The sequence below is a fragment of the Heterodontus francisci genome, chromosome 15 (genome assembly GCF_036365525.1).
Source record: "Heterodontus francisci isolate sHetFra1 chromosome 15, sHetFra1.hap1, whole genome shotgun sequence".
Taxonomy (NCBI): domain Eukaryota; kingdom Metazoa; phylum Chordata; class Chondrichthyes; order Heterodontiformes; family Heterodontidae; genus Heterodontus; species Heterodontus francisci.
The window spans coordinates 22,577,362-22,604,756 of NC_090385.1; the positions used below are offsets into that span (position 1 = coordinate 22,577,362).

A 27,395-nucleotide genomic window follows, 5' to 3' on the forward strand; every position below is an offset into this window, starting at 1 on the left:
TTATTCAACAATGAAGAAAGGTTTTCTCTTCAAACTGCAAGCTGTGGTGATCTATGAAGATCAGTATACATGGATTAAAATTTGGCACCATACACATCTATGTCTCAGGGGAATTATATTGTTTATACAGGGGATATGCCTCTTGGAACTAACAAGGAACTACTTACTGGTTCCTTTGCTATGATCGTTTAATGTACTCGATTTACAGTACTATATACGCAGAAATTGAAACATACGATTATAATTTGGGCTTTCTTACCATTCTTTTAATCCATGTTGATAGCAAAGAGGTTATTTTAATGAGACAATTCTGTCATCTGTGAACTAGAACTGCTCCCGCATTGTGTGCCACAATTGGGAGAGCATGCCAGAGGCTGAACAGTTATGCTGTTATTAATGTCCAAGACAGCAGAGATGATGTGGACTGCCTAGTAGGCTCCTCTATTTGGAAGATGATAGATACCATATCATAATTATTTTTTGTTCTGGGTAAAACTAATAATTAGATTTATTTAAATCTAAGATGCATCAACAACAATTCGTATTTCTGTAGAAAAGCAAAATACTGCAGATGCTGGACATCTGAAATAAAAACAGAAATGCTGGTATTGCTCAGCAGGTCTAGAAAGATCACGACCTGAAACATTAACTCCGTTTCTCTCTCCACAGTTGCTGCCAGACCTGCTGAGTGTTTCCAGCATTTTCTGGTTTTATTGCATTTCTACAGCATCTTTCACTTAGTAATACATATAATACTTGAATTCATAATATGTTAATCATTTCATAAAATAAGAAATAGGAGCAGGAGTAGGCCATATGGCCTCGAGCCTGCTCTACCATTAAATAAGATCATGGTTGATCTTTTACCTCAACCTCACTTTCCTTCCCTATCCCCACACCCAAAAATCTATCATTTCAGTCATGAGTATTGACTGAGCATCCACAGCTCTCTGGGTAGAGAACTCCAAAAATTCACAACCCTTTGAGTGAAGAAGTTTCTCCTCATCAAACTCCTAAATAGTTGACCCCTTATACTGGGACTGGGACTCCTGACCAGTGGAAACAACCTCTCAGCATTGCTCCCGTCAAGCCGCTAAGAATTTTATACCTTTCAATGAGATCACCTCTTCTTCTTCTCAGCTCTGGAGAATACAGGCCCATTCTACTCAATCTCTCCTCACAGGAAAGCCCTCTCAACCCAAGAATCAATCTAGTGAACCTTTGTTACGTCCTTCTCTAAGGCAAATATATCCTTCCTTAGGTAAGAAGAACAAAACTGTACACAGCACTCTAGGTGTGGTCTCATCAAAGCCCACCATAATTGCAGCGAGACCTCCTTACTCTTGTATTCCAATCTCATTGCAATAAAGGGCAACTTACCATTTGCCTTTCTAATTGCTTGTTGTACCTGCATGTTAACTTTCTTTGATTCCTGTAGACTGACTGCCAAATCCCTCTGAATGCAAACATTTACTTGTTGCTCACCTTTTCAAAAATATTCTTTTTTATTGTTCCTAACAAAGTGGCTGAGGGTGTATCATTACTGCTCAGAAGACTGTGACATACAAGAGACATTAACAAACCTGCAAAATGACTGTGTAAATGCAATGGAATTTCTCTGCAGATAAGTGTGGGGTGGAGCATTTTGGTAGGAGGAATAAGAAGGCTACATACTCCCATTAAGGCTAGAAATCTAGGAGTGCAGATACACAAATCATTAAGCGTAGCAATGCACTTTAACCATGCCAGAAAAAGTGCAAACAAAGCACTGGGGTTCATTTCCAGATGGATAGAATTCAAAAGCAGAGAAGATATGTTAAACATGTAGAGAAACTTGGTTAGACCACAAGAGTACTGTGCACAGTTCTGGTTTCCATATTAAGAAAAATATATGGAAGCACTGGAGAAATTGCCAAATTAACAGGGATGATACCACTGCTAACAGGGTACAACAATAGGAAAGGCTGGCACTCTACTCTCGAGAAAAGAGGTGGTTGATAGGTGACGTGAGAGAAATCTTTGAAATTGTGAAGGGGTTATAGCAGTGGAGGCTGGGTCATTGAATTTATTCAAGGCTGAGTTAGACTTTTGATAGACAATCATGGCACAAAGGTTATGGGGGGCAGACAGGAAAGTGGAGTTGAGACCACAAACAGATCAGCCATAATCTTATCGAATGGCGGAGCAGGCTCGAAGGGCCGAATGGCCAACTCCTGCTCTTAAGTCCTATGTTCCTAAAGTAGAAGTGAAAGCATATCTACTGGTGGAGATTCCAAAACTAAGGCTGAATTTTTGGGCCCCCCCCCCCCCCCCCCAAAGTCAAGAACTGGGGCAGGGTTGGTGGGGTGAGCCAAAAATACCGGTAGTGGCCAGCGTGCCAGTTTCAGGACACTATTCCTGGCACTGGCATTGTTAACCAGAGTGGGACAGGGATCCCGCTCTCCTTCCCATTGAAGCCAATTGAAGCATTTAAAAAGCTCATTAAGAGCTTGTTGGAGGGGGAGGGTGGAATTTTGAAGGGGGCGCATGGCATTTTTTGCAGATTTGCTGAAGGGAAGCAGGTATACTGAGTGGGCATCATCCCAATCCCATAAGAGGGTCAGTAGCGCAAAGTGGGCTCAGTATTTGGTAAGGAGATGCCCTTGTCACTGCGCAGGGGGCGGGAAGAGTGGGCACTTTGTGCTTGGACATTGAATGGGGTCATCACCCCACCCCCCGGCATTGTGGGGGCACAAGAGCAGGGCAAAAGGCTGCCAAGCACAATTGGGTGGCAACCTGTCCAAAAGAAAGGCTGTAGCTAGCAATATGGGCTTGACTGTCAGATTTTGGGCCTATTGGAACCCCGAGCATCAGCAGGCAAGGGAGAGGAAAGGGGGCAGGAGGGCAATGGAGGCCATACCCTCACCACAGGATCTACCGCCGAAGTCAGAGCTACCTGGAGATGAAAGAGTCCCAGTGCCGCAGGAAACTGCGACTATCTGGGCCGAAGATCTCAGGCTCTGCCAGTAGCTGTCAAAGTCACTGTGACCTTGAACTTCTTCAATTCTGGCTCTTTCAAAGGATCAGCTGAAGAACTTAGTGGCATCTCGCAAGCAACTGCACACCACTGCATCTTGCAGCTCACTGATGTCCTCTTTGCCAGAGCTAGACAGTACATTCATTTCATGACGGATGCAGATTCGCAGGGAGAGAGGGCATTGGGTTTTGCCACCATCCTTGGATTGCCCCAGGTACAGGGCAATGTTGATTGCGCCCATGTGGCCATCAAGGCACCCAGCAACTGGCCAGTGAGATCCATCAACAAGAAGGGTTTCCACACACTCAACTTTTAACTCGTCTGCGACCACAACAAGGAGGCTTCTTCCATGTGTGTGCTCGCTTTCCTGGCAACTGCCATGATTCCTTCATCCTCTGCCAGTCCAGGCTGCCTCAGATCTTAGCTCCAACCCCCAAAGTGCATGCATGGATCCTAGGGGACAAGGGAAATCCCTCAAATACCTGGCTACTCACCCCTCTATGGGATCCCCAGACAGAGGTACAAAGGTTATACAAGCAATACCACCTGCTCAACAGGCCAACCAGTGAGCAGGGCATCGGGCTTCTGATGATATGATTCCGGTGCCTGAACCAGTCAGGTTGTGCCCTCCAATACTCTCCTCTAATGGTCTCAGTCTTTGTGGTGATCTGCTGCGCTCTCCATAACATGGCCCTCCAGAGAGGTGTGGACATTGAGGGCAATGAGGCCCTGCAAGAAGACAGCTCACTGGGGCAGGAATGAAAACGGGAGGTGAGAGAGGAGGAGGCAGAGGGAAATGACACTGAACAGAAAGGGCCCCTGCTACTGCTGCACAATGCACCCTCTAGGAAAAGGTCCTCCATCCTCTTGCTCATGGCCTCCAGTATTGGATCCTGGTCAGCATCGATGAAGGGAGGGGCAGCCCTCCTCCAAGTGCCAGGCCTCAGGCTCTCCTGTGGCATCTCTTTTCCCTCAGTTACTGTGGAGGGCTTTGACACAATCAGCAGATTTCTCCCTTAGGAAAACCAGTAGCCTCAGTGGCTACCATGGGGAGTCTAAATCAGTCCTTCACTTCATCTGACCCACCTCCGTTCCTGCCCTTATTGGCTCCAATTGGACAGGAAACCTGCCTACATATCAATTAAGGGCTTCCCCACGTGAAAATCTTAACTTTAGTTTCCCACCGAAGCTGGGATTCTGACCCCAAAACAAATCCAGCTTCTGTTTCCTGCATATGTGGTGAAAATTCAGTCCTAATTGTCATAATTAGAAGATAGTCACTAATAAAACCAGTAAAGAATTCAGGAGAAGCCTCTCTACCTAAAGAGTGATTAAAATGTGGAACTTGTTACCACCTGGAGTGCTTGAGGCAAATAGCATGGATGTATTACCTGGCAGGGGAGAAACCATGATCAGTGGCCTTTGTTCCTGTCCTGGGTATGCTTCGAGTAAAATGGCTATAACCAGTCTTTGAGCTTCAGGCCAGGGAGTGCGTAACATCGTTCAGGTGGCGGTGAAGGACAAGGAAGGAGATGCACCGGTTGATCGTACCTTCTTCATCAAGAAAATCCTCATCGATTGCTATAGATTCCAAGCTGCGGACATCTTCTGCATGCAGGACTTCCGCAGCAGTGGATATTTCGACGTGACGTTTAAGAATGTGGCAGGATGCATCAAGTTCCTGAAGGTGTTCAAGTAGAAAGGGAAACCTGGCACCGCTGTCCATCCTCAAAGCGGAGCCACTCTTCAGGCTGCCGTCACAACGTGACCGGGTGGTGACAGTTCACCTCTATAATCCCCATGTTCCTGTCGTGGATGTACTCCCCTTTCTCGCCAGGTACGTCGAGGTGGCCAGCAGCAGCACTGATGTCAAGGACCCATTTGGGATTTGGACCAGCAAGCGGCAGGTCAGGGTGACCTTGAAGGTCGATGCCAGTGGAGCCATCATCCACCCTCCCTCCAGCTTCGCTATCGGGGAAAGTCGAGGCTTTTTGGTCTCTACTGGGCAGCCCAGAGTTTGTCGCACCTGTGGCAAATCTGGTCATGAGGCAGCTAACTGCAGTACAGTTGTCTGCAAGAACTGCAAGGAGGAAGGCCATCAGACCAAGGACTGTAAGCAAAGTAAGTGTTGCGACTTGTGCGGTGCGGCAGGCCATCTCTACAAAATCTGCCCCAAACGCTGCCTCAGTTATGCTCAGGCGGTAAGGTCCAAGAAAAGTCCGGGAGAAGGAACGACAAATGCGTCTGATGCTGGAAAGGAGACAAGCAACCCTCTCCACAGCGAGGAATGTCTACCTGAGAAGAAGAAAGGGGAGGCAGCTGAAACCAACGACCCAGTACCTACCCTGTCCCCAGAAACCCCTCCTCCACAGACAGAATCAATGGGGGAGGAGGCAGCAGATGGACAAACAGGTCAGTGGCAAGTGGTAAAAAGGAAAACCACAAAGAAAAAACCTTCAAAAGCGGAACAGGCCACCACCCAAACCAGTGGCAAGAGCAGGCTACCGTCTGAGACAGACTACAGCAGCTCCTCCTCACTGGACAAGGAAGTGCCGGAACGACGGCACCCGCAAAAGAGGCGGCAGAACTCAAAGGAGCTGGAAGATAAAGCCCCCCAGCCCCCGGGCACTGGATGCTGTGATGGGCCCAGCGTGCCCCAAACCCAAAGCGCGAACCTAGCGGCATGCCCAGCACATCCCAGCTTTGGGACACCAAGAGCAACAACACGTCTGGCGCACTCCAGCTCCGGGAATCCGGGGTCAGTGATGTTTTCGAGGAGGAACAGAGGGGAACAGTAGAGGACAGCCCAATTCTTGGTGTCTACAAGACCACCCCCCCGTTCCCGATGTCACCGCAGCAAAACAAACCCTGCATGAGAAACCAGGAGGGGTTTCTGAGCCCAACGATCGTGAAACAGCTTGCGTACACTATGGGTATGCAGGAACATACGGAAGGACTGGGACTAGCAAGGACAAATGGTATGGCAAGCAACAACTAACTTAAAAATGGGTATAAGGATTGCTTCAATTAACATACGTAGCATTAAATCCACTACGCAATGTGTTTCAACCTTGGATTACCTCGCCACGGTCAAAGTTGACCTATTGTTTCTGCAGGAGTGTGGAATACCACACCACAGCACCTACAGGCAGTGGTCGCGATAGTGGTCCCACAGGCTTTCGATCTGGTCAGGGGGTAATGATTCGCGCTCCTCCGGCCTGGATATTCTGCTGCGGGGAGGTAACTTCACCATCTCCGAAGTTAAGGAGGTGGTGGGCGGTCGCCTCCTCGAAGCAGATGTAATGTATAACAATGCTCCGCTCCGGTTGATCAACATGTAGGCCCCGGTTCAATGCAGTGAGCGGCTGACCGTCTTCCAGCAGCTCCCACTGCTGCTGGCGACGTCCAGGCCGGTCATCCTAGGCAGTGACTTCAACTGCATCATCAATGCAGCTGGGTGATCTGGCAGAGACGACAGCAAACTGGACATTACATCCAGATTCCTAATAGAAACAGTTAAAGATGCCAAACTGCACGACGTCTTCAGCAAACCTGCAGACGGAGCGAAGCGTAGATACACATGGTGAAGATCGGACGGGTCTGCCCGTTCCAGGATTGACTTCCTGTTTGTGTCCCTTGCTGTCACGGTCAGATCCACCGATGTCAAGCCGGTGTTCTTCTCCGACCACTGCCTCTTACTGGCCGACTGTCACTTACAGGATGACCAGCGGGTTGGCAGAGGGACATGGAAGCTCAATGCTACAATGCTAACCCAAAGAACATTGAGGAACTCAAAAGGGATTACTAAGTTTGAAGGACCGTGAAACCCCTCTTTGAGTCTCCAGTTCACTGGTGGGAGGCGATCGAGGAGAACATCAAGAAGTTCTTAATCTTCAAAGGTGTTCAGAGGGCGAGAGAGAGACAGGGAGAAATGTCCTGACTCCAGAAAAGTATGAAAAATCTGATCCGGCTGCAGTCGATGGGGGTCGAGGTCAAGGAGGACCTCCATGAGATGAAGAGTCAGCAGGCCTCGCTCTTTGCCACGGAGGCCTCCGAGATCATCTTCCGGTCCAGAGTCCACTCCATTGAGCGGGATGAGATGTGCTCGCGTTACTTCTTCCAAAAGGTACACAGAGCTCTGTTATCAGCAGCCTGAAGGAAGAGGATGGCTCGACAAAGTCATCGCAGTCCGACATACAAAGGATCAGCAAATCCTTTTATGCTGGGCTGTACGACGTGAAGCTCACAGACAGCACAGCATCCCAGTCCTTCCTGTCATCTATCACAGAGGTCTTCGATGACAGCATGAAGGAGAGACTGGACAAGCCGCTAACTCTGGACGAGCTGACAAAGGCCGTCAAGCCCTTCGAGACGAGTAAAACTCTCGGAAGAGATGGCTTACCGGTTGAGTTGTATTCGGCCCTGTGGGACTGGGTCGGCCCGGACCTGCTGGAAGTATATGAGAGTACGCTTCTGGCCGGCAGCATGTCAGAATCCATGAGGAAAGGCATCATCACCCTCATCTACAAGCGGAAAGGGGAGAGGGCAGAAATCAGAAATTGGCAGCCCCTCTCACTGCTCAATGTTGACTACAAGATTCTGTCCAAAGTCATAGCCAGTCGAGTCAAGTCTGCTCTGGAGTTGGTGATTCACCAGACCTGCACTGTACCCGGCTGGAAGATGGTCTCGCGCAACTCAGGATACGATCGCCTATGTACGGGACAGGAGGGCGGACACCTGCTTCATCAGCCTGGACCAGGAGAAGACTTTTGACAGGATATCGCACACCTACATGATGGACGTGCTTTCCAAAATGGGGTTTGGGCAGGGAATCTGCAATTGGATCAAACTGCTGTACACAAACATCAGTAGCGCAGTCTCAATCAATGGGTGGCAATCAGAAAGTTTCTTGATCCAATCCGGAGTCAGCCAGGGCTGTCCTCTCTGCCCTGTCTTGTTTGTTTGCTGTATTGAACCCTTTGCTGAGTCCATTAGGAAGGATGCGAGCATAAGAGGGGTGACAATCCCAGGCAGTGGAGGCACTCGGGTTAAAACCTCCCGGTACATGGATGACGTCGCCGTCTTCTGCTCGGACCCGCTGTCCGTGCGCAGACTGATGAGCATCTGCGACCAGTTCAAACTGGTCTCGGGAGCCAAAGTTAACCACGGCAAGAGCGAGGCCATGTTCTTTACCCAAACTCCAAGTGTCACTACGTGCTGAGGTTCTATCTGTCTCTGGTGTTGCGAAGGATGGGCCTGGTCACATTGCCGCGGAACACTCCATCCAGTTGGACCGTGCCATACCACCTATCCTTCGTGGAAAATTTGGAGTCTGTGCTCTACGGGCTGTTCCCAGGGACGCACACCGAGGACTATCAATTCAGTGAAAGACTCCCTTTTGTCTGCCCGAAACTTGCTGGTCTTCCAGCGCAAAGAGTTGTCCACGACCAAATGTTGCACACTGGCACATTCCAAGGTCCAGGACTACTTGCTGAGGGACGCACTAAAGCTTGGGGCAGCCGCGGCAAAGGCTCAATGGGGAAAGACCACTGAGTAAGGTCCCCCCCACCAAGCTGAACCGAGGGGCTGGATCCATGGAAAACCCCTCGAACTGTATCGGGAAAATATTTTTTTGCTGTAACATGTACATGGCGTGTAAAATGAAATGGAAGGGTTGTGAGGCAACTCACTCCTGTATTGAAGGAAACTGATCTCCTTTGCACTCTTTGTATTGTTTGACTTGGTGCTGTTTGAACTGTTTTGTAATTTTTTAAACAGATTTTTATGAATAAAGTATATTTTGGAAATTAAAAAAAAGTATTTAAAGGAAAGTTAGAAAAATATATGAGGAAGAAAGGAATAGAAGGACATGCTGATGGGGTAAGAGAAAGGAAAGTGGGCGGAGACTCAAGTGGAGCATGAACACCAGGATATGTCAGTTGGGTTGTTCTGTTCATGTGCTGTAGAATTCTATGTAATACTGGATAAATTACCCAAAATAATCAGTGTGTATAATACATTTCTCTACATACATATAAACAGATTTCTCTGCAGCACCTGTGGAAGAGCCTGTCACTCCAGAATTGGCCTTTATAGCCACTCCAGGCGCTGCTTCACAAACCACTGACCACCTCCAGGCGCGTATCCATTGTCTCTCGAGATAAGGAGGCCCAAAAGAATAATACATTGTAAGAGACACCTCTGTAATGGCAAATGGTTGGTGTCATTTGTCCAGTATATGTGGCTGCCTGTGATGAGCGTGGATGCTTTAAATGGTGGGAACTCTATTCCTTTCCGTAGCTTTTCATTTGAATCTCTGTTGAAACCTTATGTGCTTGATAAATCAGTTGGAGTCCTTGTTTCCCTTGGCTTCCTCAAATGGAATAGGCTGTGTTAAGTATAGCCTCAGGATCCAAGGGCTGTTACACAGTTGCATTTCTTTTATTGTCATGGAGGCTGAATTGATTGAATTCTTTGCAGTGAAGTAATCAGGTATTAACCATTGCTAATGTTTAAGTAGATACGGTGTGAACAGTAGTTTCCTGGCCAACTAATGAGACATTTGCAAGTAGAAAGCATTTCTTAATCTAACTGGGAGCCCACAAATAAGATACACATTATCCTTCAAAGGACCAGTAATGTAACAGTCTCCTATACACCAAACCTCTGTCTCTTAGCTGATCTCAATGTTAAACAATCTGTCTGTGCTCATGTCGATAGTTTACATCTCAATGAATCTGTGAATATTATCTTGCCAATTTTATGTATTGGCTTACTCCCTGACACAAAGGCCAAAGAACAAAACTCTTAAATACACTGCTACCCAAAGCAAATTTTAAAACACATTCTACCCTCCACAGCTAAGGTCATATAAAGAAAGATAATACAAAAACATCTTACTTAATGAATTAGAATTAGAACATTACAGGCATGGTTAAACTCTCGTTCTGTCATGCATACAGTATCGTACCTACATTCTGTTTCAATCTAAGTTATCTGGTCATTATCACATTGCTGTTTATGGGAGCTTATTGTGCACAAATTGGCGACTGTGTTTCCTACATTACAACAGTGACTACATTTCAAAATTGTTTAATTGGCAGTAAAGCGCATTGGAATATCCTGAACAGAATTATATAAATGCAAGTAAAAACAAAAAGTGCTGGAAATACTCAGCAGGTCTGGCAGCATTTGTGGAGAGAGAAACAGAGTTAATGTTTCAGGTCTGTTACCTTCCTGAAATGTTAACTCTTTCTGTCTCCACAGATGCTGCCAGACCTGCTGAGTATTCCAGCACTTTGTGTTTTTATTTCAGATTTCCAGCATCTGCAGTATTTTGCTTTTTCATATCAATGCAAGTCTTAGTGACATTTTATTCCATTTCGCTTACCGTCCATTTTGCGGCCGCCAATTAGTGCCAATATAAAGGTAGCTTTATACCATTCCCACTGCGCTACCCTGGTCCACTGCTCGGTTACCCCAGCACCCCTTCCCCTTTCCTGCGGCACCTTTCCATGCAAATGCAGCAGATGCAACACTTGCTCTTTTACCTCCTGTCTCCTCACTGCCCAAGGCCCCAAACACTCCTTCCAGGTGAAACAGTGATTCATTTGTACTTCTTTCAGATTAGTATACTGTATTTTCTGCTCGTAATGTGGTCTCCTGTATATTGGGGAGACCAAATGCAGACTGGGTGACCGCTTTGTGGAACACCTCCGTTCAGTCCACAAGCGTGACTCCGAGCTTCCATTCGCCTGTCATTTTAATTCTCTACCTTGCTCCCACATTGACCTTTCTGTCATTGTCCTGCTACAGTGCTCCAATGAAGCTCAATGCAAGCTCGAGGAACAGCACCTCATCTTTCAACTGGGCATTTTACAGCCTTCTGGACTCAACATTGAGTTCAACAATTTTAGATCATAACCTCTGCCCCCATTTTGTTTCATTTTTCTTTGCTTTTTTTCACTCTTGTTTCTTTCTTATTTCCTTTTCTTTGCTTTCAGATGGCAGTTATTCAGGATCCTGCCATTCACACCTCCTCTAGATGCATCTTTTGTTTCTTTACTTGTTCCATTACCACTCCCTTTGGCCTTGTACCATGAAACATATTGTCATGTAATCTCTCCTGCCCTCCATCCTCTCACAGACATTCCCTTTTGTTCTTTTTTCTCCCCTACCCATTACACTTGCTCAAAACCTATTACATTTCTAACTTTTTTCCAAGTTCTGCTGAAAGGTCACAGACCTGAAACGTTGGACTGCATTTTGCCACTACTGCAAATCCCGTTGCCAGGTCTTTGGCGGGCAGTGGGACCCCGGGCAGCATATTCCTGGCAGCGGCCAATTAAGAGGCTGCTGCTAATGCCACCATCCAATTAAGGATGGCGGTCCACCCCCAAGAACTGCAGGTCCAATCAGAGTGCTGGCAACTCAGCAGCGCCATGCTAGCGGTGGCCATTGCTGAGGCTGCAACTCCAGGAAAAGCGCACCTCAATGGTGGGGTGCTCTCAAAGAGAGTTGAGGTTGGTTGGGGGAAGCTGGGGCCTGGCAGCCAGGTCCTGACGATCGGGGGCTGGGGAGGTGGAGTTGTGGATCACCAGCGCTCCATTGCCACGACCGCGTCCATTGCCACTGGGTGTGCCCCTCGTGGCAGCGGGCCCTCCCGTCAAAGCAAAATGTCAGCAGAGGTAGGAAGTGGCCCTTAATTAGCCACTTAAGTAAGTGGTTCAATTGGACACCTTCTAGGTGGCTAAGCCACCATCTTTCCCACTGCTGCCAATATGGCATAGCGGCAAAAAGATGTCGGGCTCCCCTCCCGACCCCTTCGTCCGGCATTTAGCCAGTCCCCCTGCCTCTCAGCACATCGCAAATGGGCTGGGAAAATTCAGCCCTTCAACTCTGTTTCTCTCTGCACAGATACTGCCTGACCTGCTGAGTATTCCCGGCATTTTCTGTTTTTATTTCAGATTTCCAGCATCTGCAGTATTTTGCTTTTGTGTTATTGTAGACGTAGCTTTATGTTATGGCCTAATGCACACCAATGGCCTCTTACAGCCAGCAGATAGCGAAGGCTTGCAACCAGTCAGACAAGGTGAAAATTTGTTTTCAGATGCCTACGGTGAAAGGTCAGTGACTAATACGATGCTTTACCAGGCCCCCTGAGCAATCTTCCCTTTCTGTGATAGGGGGTCGAATTTTGTTTTTGGGGTCAGTACCCCAATGTCGGGGTCAAATGTGGGTTCTGACCCTGCACTGTGTCGGGAGCAGTCAACATTGATTTTGCCTAGATTGGCCAGTTAGTGGGCAGTGGGTGAACTTGTCGTCCAATTAAGGAGGCCCTCAAGCACAGAAGGAGCTACACCCAGCTGTTGCAGGTAAGGGAGAGAGAGAGGCCACCTACATCTTGAGGCACCCTCTCAACACTTTAAAAACTTCTGGAAAAAAAGGCCACAGCTGCCAGACCATCATTGTGGAGGGGAAACCCCTCCACAGTGCAGCCTGTGCCCACAGCTGTGGCCAGGTGGGCAGGGAGGTTGGCCTCAAAGTAAGCCTGGAGTGCTGGAAGGTCACCTCCAGGCAGCTACTGTGCACCTGATGCCATGGCGGCCCACAGATCGACTGGAAAATTCCAGTAGGCCTCTGATAATTGGCCTTTGAATGATCCTAACAAGTCACTTGTTCAGGTAGCCATTCTGCCCCCTGATCCAACCTGCAGAAAATTGGCTCAGGGCAGGTTGGTCAGCGTTGCAAAATTACCAACCCGCCCACCTCTGTTCCTGCCCGCATATGTCCGAAGCCATATTGCATGACTAAGTCACTATTTACCCAGTAGACACTTGCCTATTTTTTGTGTGTCAACAAATACCACTCCAATATCAAAGGATTGGGAGAAATGAGCTGAGTCATTGTAGAGATGGTGGAGAGGCACAAAACCACAGGCCAGAATTTTACACCCCCGCCCCCCCCCCCCCCCCCCCCCACCACAGGAGCAGGCTGGAGGAGGGGGGGAGGTTGTAAAATTGAGTAGGAGGCAGGAAGTGACTTTCCCATCACCTTTCCGCCCCAACCCAATTAAGGCCCTTAAGTGGCCAATTAACTGCCACTTAAGGGCCTCCTCATGCCGCCACTGGTATATTATCAGCAACCGGTGGGCGGCTAAGGACCCCCAAGAGGCTGCTCAGTAAAACTTGGTGGCTCCTTGCGGGCTGGGGGTGGGGGGGCGGGGTGCCCTCCTGAACATGCACTCAGTAGCCCACAGAGAGCCCCCACGGCTCAACCCCCACTGCACTATATTCTCCCCGCTCCCAACTGACCCCTCCTTGCCTCGACAGGGCCTAGCTGATTGTCCCTGGCGAGGCCCCACACACTTAACTTTTTTCCGAGGCCGGTGTCCCTCTTGCTCCTCTCCCCAACTGCAGTCTCAGCAGTGGCCGCCGCTCCCGGTGCTGCTGCTGGGACTGTGAGCTGCTAACCCGTTGATTGGCTGGCAGCTCTTGAAGCCGGATCTTTCTGCCTCAGAGGGGTGTAAGTCCCAACCAAGGCCAATTAAGGGTCTGGGCCACATAAAATCATAGCGTGGTTTCCAGGCCCAGCGGAGGCAGGCTTGCCCCAAACTTTTTGGCCCGTAGGCGGGGCCTCCCACCCAACGTTAAATCCTGGCCACAGTCTCAAAAAGCGATTGACCAGGATAGTTCGAATTGTTTCCATGAGTCATGACTGATTTTAATTCCCCTATCACGCCCCCCACCCTCTGCCCCTCCCCCATCACTGTCGAGCCCTTTCCTATCTTCACTTGACATACACCACTTTGAAAAGGAGTCACTGGTCAAATAAACTAGTTTGAGGTGGTGTGCCATCATCCACATGGGTGCAGGCTCCAACTGGCCAATTATTTTAACTTGAGTGACACAAGGGCCTCCCTTTTGTTCTTTGCACATACAAGAGCCATAATATACAATAGTTGTTGAGAGATGTGCGCTAATTTGGCCTATGTTCAATCAATAGAATTAATAAATGGTTTTGGTTTTGGTTTTGGCACCTACGCAGCATAGTGAGGTTTTATTGTTTCAATACAGTTGCATGGATATCTTTTCTCACACTAACAGGGAAACCAGGAATATAATTTGCAATGACACTAGTTGAAACAAAAATAGCAAAAGTAAACACTAGGATTTGGAGGTGTTTGCAGATACAGAGAAATGTGAGGGGAAAACTGGAGAATGAAAGAGCAAGCTGTATTAGATATGCGGTGGTTAGGGGGGAATGTATTTTAAAATGATCATCAGTCCACAATGTTTAATGCTTTCTCCTGCTGTACGGAAACTGAGAACAAAAATCATTTGGTTGACATGAAGTTGGGACTGATGTTTGCACTTGTCTGTCAATTATTAATAATTAGTTGTATAGGAGTTAGTCAGTACTTTCTCAGTTTCATTCACAACATGCCCTGGACGAGGATTTTTTTTTCAGCGTTTATTATTTATTTATTTAGAGATACAGCACTGACACAGGCCCTTCGGCCCACCGGGTCTGTGCCGACCATCAACCACCCATTTTATACTAATCCTACATTAATCCCATATTCCTACCACATCCCCTGAATTCCCCTACCTACACTAGGGGCAATTTACAATGGCCAATTTACCTATCACCCTGCAAGTCTTTGGCTGTGGAAGGAAACCAGACCATCCGACAGAAACCCACGCGGTCACAAGGAGAACTTGCAAATTCTGCACAGGCAGTACCCAGAATCGAACCCGGGTCGCTGGAGCTGTGAGACTGCGGTGCTAACCACTGCGCCACTGTGCCGCCCAAATTCAGTGCAGCAGTCTAATCCGCTGCCTTTAAGGATTATAAATTAAATGAGTTTCGGGTCGTCTCAATTCATTTTCTAGTGAGTAAAAATCCATAGCAAAAAGCGTTTTACGATTTTCTCATAAATTGGTGTCGAGGGCACCTCCAAGGCCACACAAATAATCATTATGGGGGCAAGTGCAGTAGTGGCTGCTTTTCAGAGCTTCAGTTTGAAGGAACATTGTTGGAGCAGGAAAGAGGCAGCTTTATTCCGCACCTGTCCAAGCTACACCTAATCTGAGACTCTGCATGTGCTGATGCTGGGTAACTTTAAAACAAACATTTTTCCTTGCCTAATGTTGATGTCCATTACCTTAATGAGCACAAAACAGGGCAACAACAGAGGGTGTGGGCAGAAATCCACCAGATGTGAGGCTAGAACTAGGCAGCACTGTGAATTGGCTGGTGTAGACAATGGTCTTCCTGTCGGTTTACTAATGATAAAAGAGCAATTGAGTACAGCAGGAGAGAAGTGTTCTGCAGCCATTTGCTACAGTACTATGAAAATGCCTTTAGCTGCATCCTTGGCACCTAGGAAGCACAGTGGAGATTTTTGGTTTGCTTGATTACCTTTTAACAAGGACCATCAGGGAGAAAATTTACACTAACATTGGTGATTGAAACAATAATTTCTAGAATTTAGGAAGCTTTGCAAATTGCAGAAAACAAAGGTGTGGAATGCTACCAGAAGCAACCAGTAAAACTCTGCTCAAACTTTCATTGCCACCCACGCTCTTACTTAACTTTCTATTTAAAAATTCTTTTCCTTACTTATTGAACATCTGTGCTTCACAGTTTCAACTCCTGGCACTGCTCTTTCATGGTTCCATTTTAATCTGACATGTCATGGACCATTGAACACTTTCAATGGCTTTTCTTTTCATGTCTGAATGGTCACCTTTTGATTCTCTTTGGTGTCTATGTTATCACTTGGCAACATTATCGTGAGGTCACATGAATGCCGAAGAAGAGGGGCCAAGAATGGAATATTGTGTCTACACGAGAGGCGACCTTATGGACATGATATGCAGCTCTACCTCCCTTACCTCCACAGTCACCCAGAATGTTGCCACTTTTATCAACATTGAAGCATAACTGAGCCAAAATGTCTGTTAAATTCCGGTAAAATCTAACCCTCATTGCTTCCATAAGCACCATATTGCCTCTGGCCGTGACTCCCTGATTTTCCATAGCTGCCACCACATAGGAAGCCCAGAGATGCAGAACTTTGCCATGCTGCTTTAATCTAAGCTCAGCTTCATTTCCTTTATTTAGTCCTCATTTCTGCATTGTTAACATGCCTCCATCCATATCCTCGCCCCTACCTCTTGCTCTCTCTCTCTCTCTCTCTCGCACCAGAACCCTAATACATATCTTTTACTTGATGACTTTTACAATTGTCTTCTTACTGAACCTCCCTACATTGTGTATAAATAATCTAAAGCTATTATGGTCCATCTTCTCACCTGCACCAAGGCCTAGTAACATCCTAATAACCTGCAATCCTTGCCAAGCTCCACTGGCTTTCCATGCCCCAGAAATTTGCTGCTGAGATTCTTATCCTCCCTTTCAAATCTCTCCAAACCCTTCCTGATCTCCTCCAGTCGTGTTTTCCAAACTGCCCATCCCCCAATCCGTCCAACAATGGCCCACTTTTCATTCTTTGCTCCACTACTGGCTGCTCCATCAGGCATTGTGCTCCTCTTTAATGCCATTCCTCTATCAGCATCCCTGCCTTGTTTTCTTCGTTGCCTTTAAATGCCTTATTGGGTCTCTACTCTTTGAGCATGTTTTTTTCCCCTTCTAACTTGTTTCTTCCCTTTTTCCTTCCATTAGATGTCTACCATTCTGCAGCGCATTTTCTTGTGCACTGAAACTGAGTCATACAGCCTTGGAAGGTCCCAGGTTCTGTCCTCAGTCTGTACTGAAGTAGCCAATCTCAGTCAGGTCAGTGTGAGGTACACTGTAATTGGCTTTGGCAACACTGGAAAAAGGTTGCTTAAGAGTTCCTTCCTCTGATCACTGTCCAGTGAATTCTGCTGAAATGTTCACGTGCGTGAACACCAGCTGAGGATGCATCTGGATTGTCCTGGAACAAGCTCCATGGTTGACTAACTGGCCAACATTTATCCCCTGGAGTTGCACAGGAAAAATGACCAATTGGGTGTGGTGCAGTAAGATGGTGATCATTGTGGAACATACCTCAGCATGAGCCACTAACCTACGGAGAAGGAGGAAGAAAATTGGAGGAGAGAGTGGGGGAAATTAACCTCAGTTTGACTGTTGGTTTTATGTGCTGCTTTTCACAAAACCAGTCGTAAAACTTCAAACCAGTGCTGCAAACTAGTAAAAGGGTCGCAGCTGCCACTGTTGTTTCAATACCTTTAGCTTCCTGGAAAATTTATACAGCCTCCAGTTTGTAATAAGAAAGCGTCCTTAAGGGCATTCCAAAGCTCTTTACAACCAATGAAGTATGTTTGAAATGTAGTTACTATTGCAATATAGGAAACACAGCAGCCAATTTGCAAACAACAAGGCCCCATAAGCAGCCCCACAGAGGTCTCAAAAATTTGGCAGTACTCAAAGTAGAAAAGTTACCCGGTCCAGTGAAAATTGCGGAGCCTCTGGCCACAATCTTCCAATCCTCCTTAACTATGGGGGTGGTGGCAGAAGACTGGAGAATTGAAGATGTTACTCCCATGGTCAGTAAAGGAGAGAGGGATAAACCCAGTAAGTATGGGCCAGTCAGCCGACCAGTGGTGGTGGGGAAACTTTGAGACAATAATTCGGGACAGAATAAATTGGCACTTGAAAGCTATGGCTAATTCATGAAAGTCAGCATGAATTTGTAAAAGGCAAGTCATGTTTGACGAAATTGATTGAGTTCTTCGATGAAGTAACAGGGAGGGTTGGTAAGGGTAGTCCTGTTGATGTGTGCATGGATTTTCAAAAGGCATTTGACAAAAGACCGCATATTAGGTTTGTTAGCAAAGTTTATGGGATTAATGGGACAGTGGCGGTATGGATACGAAACTGGCTAAAGGACAGAGAATAGTGGTGCATGGTTGTTTATCAGACTGGAGGGAAGTATACAGTGGTGTTCCCCGGGGATGGAATTAGGACCACTGCTCCTTTTAATACATATTAATTATCAGGACTTGAGAATACACAGGGCATGATTTCAAAGTTTGCAGATGTCAAGAAACTTGGAAATGTAGTAAACAGTGAGGAGGCTAGTAACAGACTTGACATAGACAAATGAACAGGCACATGGCAGATGACATTTAGCAGAAAATGTGAGGTAATACATTTTGATAGGAAGAATGAGGAGAAGCAATATAAACTAAATGGTACAATTTTAAAGGGGGTGCAGGAATAGAGAGGACTCAGGGTATCTGTACATAAATCTTTGAAGGTAGCAGGGCAAGTTGAGAAGGCAGTTATTTAAAAAAAAAGCATACTCTTGGCTTTATTAATAGAGGCATTGGGTGGAACTTTGTGCTGGCATCGGGGGTCACGATGTCGGTGAAAACTACGCTGAGATTCCCGTGTCCGCTCTTGTGCAGAAGGCCCGCCGAATTTAGTACCAATCAGGCACTTAACTGGACAGCAGTGGGCCTTCCGTATGATTTAGGACCCCACCATCAGAACAAAGAACAGTATAGCACAGGAACAGGCCATTCGGCCCTCCAAGCCTGCGTCGATCTTGATGCCTGCCGAAACTAACACCTTCTGCACTTCCGGGGCCCATATCCCTCTATTCCCTTCCTATTCATGTATTTGTCAAGATGTCTCTTCAACGTCGCTATCGTATCTGCTTCCACCACCTCCCCTGGCAGCAAGTTCCAGTCACTCACCACCCTCTGTGTAAAAAGACTTGCCTCGCACATCCCCTCTAAACTTTGCCCCTTGCACCTTAAACCTATGTCCCCTAGTAACTGGCTCTTCCACCCTGGGAAAAGCTTCTGACTATCCACTCTGTCTGTGCCGCTCATAACTTTGTAAACCTCTATCATGTCGCCCCTCCACCTCCGTCGTTCCAGTGAAAACAATCCAAGTTTTTCCAACCTCTCCTCATAGCTAATGCCCTCCAGACCAGGCAACATCCTGGTAAACCTCCTCTGTACCCTCTCCAAAGCCTCCACGTCCTTCTGGTAGTGTGGCAACCAGAATTGCATGCAATATTCTAAGTGTGGCCTAACTAAGGTTCTGTACAGCTGCAACATGACTTGCCAATTTTTATACTCTATGCCCTGACCGATGAAGGCAAGCATGCATATGCCTTCTTGACTACCTTATCCACCTGCGTTGCCACTTTCAGTGACCTGTGGACCTGTACGCCCAGATCTCTCTGCCTGTCAATACTCCTAAGGGTTCTGCCATTTACTGTATACCTCCCACCTGCATTAGACCTTCCAAAATGCATTACCTCACATTTGTCCTTATTAAACTCCATCTGCCATTTCTCCGCCCAAGTCTCCAACCGATCTATATCCTGCTGTATCCTCTGACAATCCTCATCATTATCCGCAACTCCACCAACCTTTGTGTCGTCCGCAAACTTACTAATCAGACCAGCTACATTTTCCTCCAAATCATTTATACATACTACAAACAGCAAAGGTCCCAGCACTGATCCCTGCGGAACACCACTAGTCACATCCCTCCACAGTGGAGCAGTGGTTAGCACCGCAGCCTCACAGCTCCAGTGACCCGGGTTCAATTCTGGGTACTGCCTGTGTGGAGTTTGCAAGTTCTCCCTGTGTCTGCGTGGGTTTCCTCCGGGTGCTCTGGTTTCCTCCCACATGCCAAAGACTTGCAGGTTGATAGGTAAATTGGCCATTAGCAATTCCCCCTAGGTGGTAGGGAAATATAGGGACAGGTGGGGATATGGTAGGAATATGGAATTAGTGTAGGATTAGTATAAATGGGTGGTTGATGGTCGGCACAGACTCGGTGGGCCGAAGGGCCTGTTTCAGTGCTGTATCTCTAATTTAAAAATTCAGAAAAACACCCATCCACTGTTACCCTCTGTGTTCTGTGACTGAGCCAGTTCTGTATCCATCTTGCCAGCTCACCTCTGATCCCGTGTGACTTCACCTTTTGCACCAGCCTGCTATGCGGGACCTTGTCAAAGGCTTTACTAAAGTCCATATAGACAACATCCACCTCCCTTCCTTCGTCAATCATCTTCGTCACTTGCTCAAAAAACTCAATCAAATTAGTAAGACACTACCTCTCCTTCACAAAACCATGCTGTCTCTCGCTAATAAGTTCGTTTGTTTCCAAATGGGAGTAAATCCTGTCCCGAAGAATCCTCTCTAATAGTTTCCCTCCCACTGACGTAAGGCTCACCGGCCTATACTTTCCTGGATTATCCTTGCCACCCTTCTTAAACAAAGGAAAAACATTGGCTAATCTCCAGTCCTCTGGGACCTCACCTGTAGCCAATGAGGATGCAAAGATTTCTGTCAAGGCCCCAGCAATTTCTTCCCTTGCCTCCCTCAGTATTCTAGGGTAGCTCCCATCAGGCCCTGGGGACTTATCTACCTTAAGAAGTCCCGGCCTTTTAGAGCTGCCAGCCAGCAGACACTGAGGAGTGGCGCTGGAACCAGGCTCAAGGTAGGTCAGGGTAGGAGGGGTCTCACTGGGTGGGGGTCAGAGGGCGCTCAGCAGCAAGGGCAGGGGATTGGCCCTCAGCAGGCCCCTGCCTTCCCGATGCTGGTCCCTCGTTCAGGCACTAAGTACCTTTGAACGAGGGACCCCCTTCCCCGCAGCCAGGAAGCAGATCACATGGTTTTTTGTGCCTTGCTTCCTGTGGGGCGACAGGCCCAACCGCCACACAGGCAATTGCAGCTGCAGCGGGAAGAGGCCCTTAATTATGGGTTAATGAGCCAGTTAAGAGCCTCAATTGGTGGCGGGGTGGGAAGGCCCTTCCCACCCCTAACTAAATTTCAACAGAAGCTGGATGCTGGCAGTGTCCCACCCGATTTTATGCTCTCCGTGCCTCCAAACCTGCTCTGGGAAGAGCGTAAATCTCCACCCATAGAGTCCAAAAGCAAGGAAGTTATGCTAAACCTTTGAAAAACACTAGTTATGGCTCAGCTGGAATATTGTGTTCAATTCTGGCAACCACATGTTAGGAAGGATGTCAAGGCCTACGAGAGGGTGCGAAAGACTAGACTGACACCAGGGATGAGGGAATTCAGTTATATGGAGAGACTGGAGAAGCAGGGGTGCTTTCCTTAGAGAAGGTTAAGAGGAGATTTGGTTATTATTATTATTGGCTATCCCTCACAGGCAAAGATGATTGTCTTCCATGAGTCCGAAGTTTGCTTTTGAGGTCGATTCGGGATCAACAGACTTTAAAGCACGCAGGGTATTTGTTGTCATGCCCTACTGGTCGTGTATTATTAGCTGAGGCCATGACTTGTTCTTTCCGCCGCTCTCGCTTTTCCTCTTCATTTTGCTGTTGTTGGGTCTCAAAATGCTGGGATCCTTCCCACAGACTCTGCCTCCATCTGGATCAGGCCAGGGCAATGATCTCCCAGGAGTTGATGTCAATGTTGCATTCTTCATGTTGGCTTTCAGCACATCCTTGAAGTGTTTCTTTTGACCACCTCTGGTACATCTGCCCTGCCTGAGCTGAGACAAGTCCTGCTTTGGGAGCCTGGTATCTGACATCTGAACTATATGACCAACCCAACGAAGCTGATGGTGGATAATCATAGCCTCGATGCATGTGGTGCCTGCTTGTGAGAGGACAGTAATGTTGCTGCGCCTGTCCTCTCACTTGATATATAGGATCTTCCGCAGGCAGCGTTGATGAAATTACTCCGGTACTTTGAGGTGCCTCCTATACGTTGTCCATGTTTCAGCCCCGTACTGTAAGGTAGGGATCACGACCGCATGGTAGACCATGAGCTTGGTTTCAGTTTTGATCTGGAATGCATTACCTGAAAGTCCAGTGGAAGCTCATTCAAAAGTAACTTCCAAGAGAATTGGATAAATACTTGAAGAATAACAAATTTCAGGGCTATTGGGACAATGCTGGGGAGTGGGACTAATTGGATAGCTCTTTCAAAGAGCAATAAATATTGCAAGTGAATCTTTTGCATCTCTCTGGGAGGATAGACAGAGTATTGATTCATCCTAAAGCACGCAACCTGGGGAGTACTGTTCTTGTGTGTTTGTTGAATTGAGAAACCATTCAAGTACAAGTAGTTGCATGTGCTTCTTGAAATAAAAGCTGAGGAGTGGCCAAAGTAAGCAATTGTATTGTAGATGTTTGGCAGCATGGGTGGAAAATGACAGCTAAAGCTGCATTTTACTGAATGTTACATAAATATCAATTTAGACTCCAGGATTTGACAAAGGAACAGGCTTCAGCTCATTTGATGGCTTAGCAAGTAAATTGCATCACCTGATGTGTACTATGTCAGAGGAACCAGGATGGTGCAAGACTCAATTGGCGTTTTTGCTGATTTAGCTTATGTTGGTTAGGACGGCTGTTAAAACTCTACAGCTGATCCCAGTGTCCCACGGCTAGATTGGAGGGAAGGAGGGGTTGGGGTGTAAATCAGCCACTCCAGTTAAATAGTCTGCTTACAGTCTCTGCCTAAATCTCACATAAGGAATTGACAGTTAAGTGAAGGATTGATGGTCCTTGTTGATTATATCCCCAGTATCAGTCAGTGTTGGTTGGGGGGAAGAATTAAGAAAATGAGGAAGCAAAGTACCAGCCTTTTGGATGACGGTCAAAAGTGCGTACAACAGTGTTGTGTTAGCTGAAAGAAATTTGTGCCCAACAGTTGAAATTCAAATGATTCTTATAACCCACATACATGCAATTGTTCATGAGAAAGACCCATTTGTACTGTGATCAGGTCACCAACCAGAAGGGGCAGGTGTACAGGATTAGTACTGGAGTCAATAGTTTTTCTGCCATCTCAGCAATCCTATAGTCCTACCTAGCCATGTTGATGGGTGCACTATTATTTTACATGGGGAGATATAATAGTAATCCTTGGCCCTCGATATTAATTCCTTCGGTAAGATCTGGGTGAAGTTCGGAGGAGGGTAAAAGGTTTTGTAGTTTCTGGTTTTAATCTTCTTGATCGAAGACTGAATTCCCCTGAGCAGTTGTGCATTTTTGTCGAATGGGAGAGATTTATGCCTCTTCAACCTATCTTGTATATAAAGCCATGTTCTCTCAATTACCTCAATTATTTTAACTTTAAACATTGATAGATCAACTTAACAGACTTGCACAGACTAACCTAGGTTTGTCCTTTTTAGTTATGAACGGAAGAGTAAGAATGACTTTGAAACAAAAACGGAAAACGTTTCAGATTCCCAGCATCTGCAGTATTTTCTTTTGGTTGCTCTGTGTATTAACATCATCAATGTAGTTGTGAAGATTTCCTCTGTTATTTCTAGAAATAACTGTGGAGCCATTCCCTTATAATGTGGTTCCAATTTTACGAGATCACACACAAATGTTTCACCATGTCACCATGTTCACAGTGTCACCATGAATAGCAACCAGAGAGAATCTTAGCCCTGAATTTGATGCTGCCTTGTTTTCACTGTGGTCCCAGCTTCTCACTGAATTAAACTGCTGACTGCTTAATACCCTACTGTCCAGACATTTGTGTTTACATGGTGGATTGTGATGTCACCAGGCAAAGGTGAATGTCCCTTGTGTTTATCCCTGCCTAATGACCTCTCTCTTTCTTTAAAAAAAGCTGAGAAGTCCACAACCTAAATGTTAATAAGCATTACAGATTGCTTGCTGTTTTCTAGCATTTTCTGTATTTTTAATTACATTTGACAGTCTGGCATCTCTGACATGGGCATGATGGGCTGAATTTATCCCTTTCTCCAAGTTCCAACTATCTAGATACAGCATTATTGGAACTACAATAACAAAGAAAGACTTGCATTTGTGTAGCACCTTCCATGGCCACAGGACGTCCCAAAGCTCTTTACAGCCAATGAAGTACTTTTGAAGTGTAGTCACTGTTAAAATGTAGGAAAAGTGGCTGGTAGGCAAAACTTTGCTTTCTGACTCATGTTTGTTTTCCCTTCTAGGTAAAAGCAAAGGAAAAGCAAAAGGTAAGATTCAAATTCAGCACAGAAGTTTACAATTTTGAAATATTAATCTGTAATCCTCCTTCCATTTAGGTTCTCTTATAATGTGGAGGTACCAATTATTAAAGTTATCACGATTATCAAATGAATCATCATGACTCAAGCTATTGTCTCCTCTGCCCACACCATCTTTGTCCCACCCACTGTTCACAAGAGATGGCCAATCTATATCTGCACAAATTAAACTGTGCTAAGAAATTCTATTGTGCTGCCGCGAATACAAGAGGGTAATGTAGTAGAATCAAGTTGACTAATGAAATTCTAGATTTTATCGTGAGATGAATAGAGTATAAATGCTCTTCAAATAGCAGAAAAGGTTAAGGAGCAATTTAATGGAGATTCAAATCCATGAAAGGCTTTGATAGAGTAAATTGGGAGAAACAGTTTCCAATGGCAGAAGGACACCAGAGGACACTGATTTAAGTAAATTAGCAAAAGAAACAAAGGCAACATGAAGAATTTTATTTTTACACAGCAATTTCTTCTGATCTGGAACGTTCGTCCTGCAAAGGTGTGTAATTTTCAAAGGGGAATTCGATGAGTACTTGAAGGAGAAATATTTTCTGGGCTTTAGAGAAAGTGGACTAATTGGATAGATTTTCTGAAGAGCTCACAGGCACAATGGGCCAAATGGCCTCCTTCTAGGCTGTATCATTTTATGGTTCTATGACAAAGTGATAAGCTAATGTAAATATTACAACTTCTGTATGTTCTACAATATTGAGCTCTACACTATAGGAAGGATATCAAGGCTTTAGATGTGATACAATGCAGATTTACTCGGATGCTGCATTTTATGAGGAAATACAAACACGAAGAAAGGTGTAGAAAAATTGAAGCTTTTCATTGTGAGAACCATTTGGATTCTGAGGCTATATCATAGAGGTGTATCAAATTCTGAAAGAATGGCATAAGGTTGTTGGCAGCAGACTATTCCCAATAGTTAAGGGATCAAGGACCAGGGACCATAGGTAAAAGATTTAGAATAGGGGCCAGAAGAAACCCCTTTACGCAAAATTGAGAGATTGGGGAATTCATTTCTCGGGTAGCTTGTACGTATTTCTAGGTATGGCTGTGTACAATTGCTTTGTGCTCTATTGTTAACATTTCAAAACATGTGCTGGACCCCTTCATTGATGGAAGTGATATTTTTATGTGCCCTGTGTTCCAGTGAGGATTTTGATGTCTGGAAGGCCTCTTAGATCCAGTTGTAATTTGGACAACTAATGAGATTGCTAAAGCGTTCCACAGCCCTGAAATCCACTTCGGAACAGTTTGCTTTACTAATCTTTTCTTCCACTCCCGAGGGTACTGACTCACACTGTGGCACAGTTCCATGGATTTCAATTGCCCTAGCATATCCCTTATCCAAGACACTTTTCTTTGTATACAAGCCGAGGCAGTGAGCATAAAAGAAGTTGTGATCATGTAGCTTTACAACCCAGCCGGATTTCTGCCCTCGCCTGGCATCAATGCACGCACTTTCTAGCGAGGGTTTCTGATGAGAAGTGAGAATCCTGATGCGTTTTATTCCTCACTTCTCTAGTCCAGGGTCCCTAATGCAAATTGTACTGCCTCTGCTGTTAATTCAGCAGAAGCTAGGGACTGAACCGGGGACAAAAGCGACATACTATGGATGCTGGATATCTGAAATAAAAACAAAATGCTGGGAACACTCAGCAGACCTGGCAGCATCTGTGGAGAGAGAAGCAGAGTTAACATTTCAGGTCAATGATCTTCCGTCAGAACCTGGGACCTTTTCCAATCTGTATATCAGTAGCAATTTGTGTTTGTATAGTGTCATTTACATAGAAACATATCGTAAGATGCTTAAAAGCTGGGTGGTGCTGTGGGGATAGCAGTGGAGAGTTAGGAAAGGTGACCAAAAGCTTACTGGAAAAGGTGGGTTTTAAAAAGGCTTTTAAAGAGAGAGAGAAAGAAAGAGGAAGAAGTATATAAAGAGGCAATGAGAATTCCAGAAGGAAGTGCTAAGGAGGCTGATGGCCTTGCCACTAAAGGCAGGGTGAAGGGAAGAGGGAACACACAGAAGATCAGACTTCAGGGACCAGAGGGCCCAGGAGAGGACAAAAGCTTGTTGCAGAGGCAAAATGGCAGTGAAGCTGTGAATGCCAATGCAGTCAGTGAGGACAGAGAGTAATGGGTAAATGGGATTTAGTGCAGGATGGGATTTGGGAGTAGAATCTTTGGTTGCTTTTTTTTTATTCACTCATGGGATGTGGGCGTCGCTAGATAGGCCAGCATTTGTTGCCCATCCCTAATTGCTCTTGAGAAGGTGGTGGCGAGCTGCCTTCTTGAACTGCTGCAGTCCATGTGAGGTAGGTACACCCACAGTGCTGTTAGGAAGGGAGTTCCAGGATTTTGACCCAGCGACAGTGAAGGAATGGTGATATAGTTACGGTGCCTAGATCGATACCGAGTGGTCCGTCTGGTTTCTTTCCTTATTGACTTATTGAAACATAGAAAATAGGAGCAGGAGTAGGCCATTCGGCCCTTTGAGGCTGCTCCGCCATTCATTATGATCATGGCTGATCATCCAACTCAGTAACCTGTTCCCGCTTTCCCCCATATCCTATGATCCCTTTCACCCCAAGAGCTATATCTAACTCCTTCTTGAAAACATACAATGTTTTGGCCTCAACTGCTTTCTGTGGTAGTGAATTCCACAGGCTCACCACTCTCTGGGTGAAGAAATTTCTCCTCATCTCAGTCCTGAAAGTTTTACCCCCTATCCTTAGACTATGACCCCTGGTTCTGGACTCCCCCACCATCAGGAACATCCTTCCTGCATCTACCCTGTTAGAATTTTATAGCTTTCTATGAGATCCCCCCTCACTCTTCTGAACTCCAGCGAATATAATCCTAACTGACTCGATCTCTCTTCATATGTCAGTCCCACCATCCCAGGAATCAGTCGAGTAAATCTTCGCTGCACTCCCTCTATAGCAAGAACATCCTTCCTCAGATAAGGAGACCAAAACTGCACACAATATCCCCGGTGTGGCCTCACCAAGACCCTGTATAATTGCAGCAAGACATCCCTGCTCCTGTACTCGAATCCTCTTGCTATGAAGGCCAACATACTATTTGCCTTTTTTACCGCCTGTTGCACCTGCATGCTTACCTTCAGCGACTGGTGTACGAGAACACCTAGGTCTCGTTGCATATTCCCCTCCCTCAGTTTATAGCCATTCAGATAATAATCTGCCTTCCTGTTTTTGCTACCAAATTGGATAACCTCACATTTATCCACATTATACTGTATCTGCCATGCATTTGCCCATTTACTCAACTTGTCCAAATCACCCTGAAGCCTCTCTGCATCCTCCTCACAACTCACCCTCCCATTCAGTTT

General features: G+C 46.2%; 1 protein-coding gene across 4 annotated transcripts in view; it reads left to right on the forward strand.

The window, feature by feature from the left end:
* Nucleotides 1–27,395, forward strand: part of eda (ectodysplasin A) — a 301,068-nt gene that overhangs the window by 213,972 nt on the left and 59,701 nt on the right. For all 4 annotated transcript variants that reach the window (XM_068047219.1, XM_068047220.1, XM_068047221.1 and 1 more), the window contains one exon: nt 23,963–23,986. In XM_068047219.1, coding sequence (XP_067903320.1) covers nt 23,963–23,986 — 24 coding nt within the window. The remainder of the gene's footprint in view (nt 1–23,962; nt 23,987–27,395) is intronic.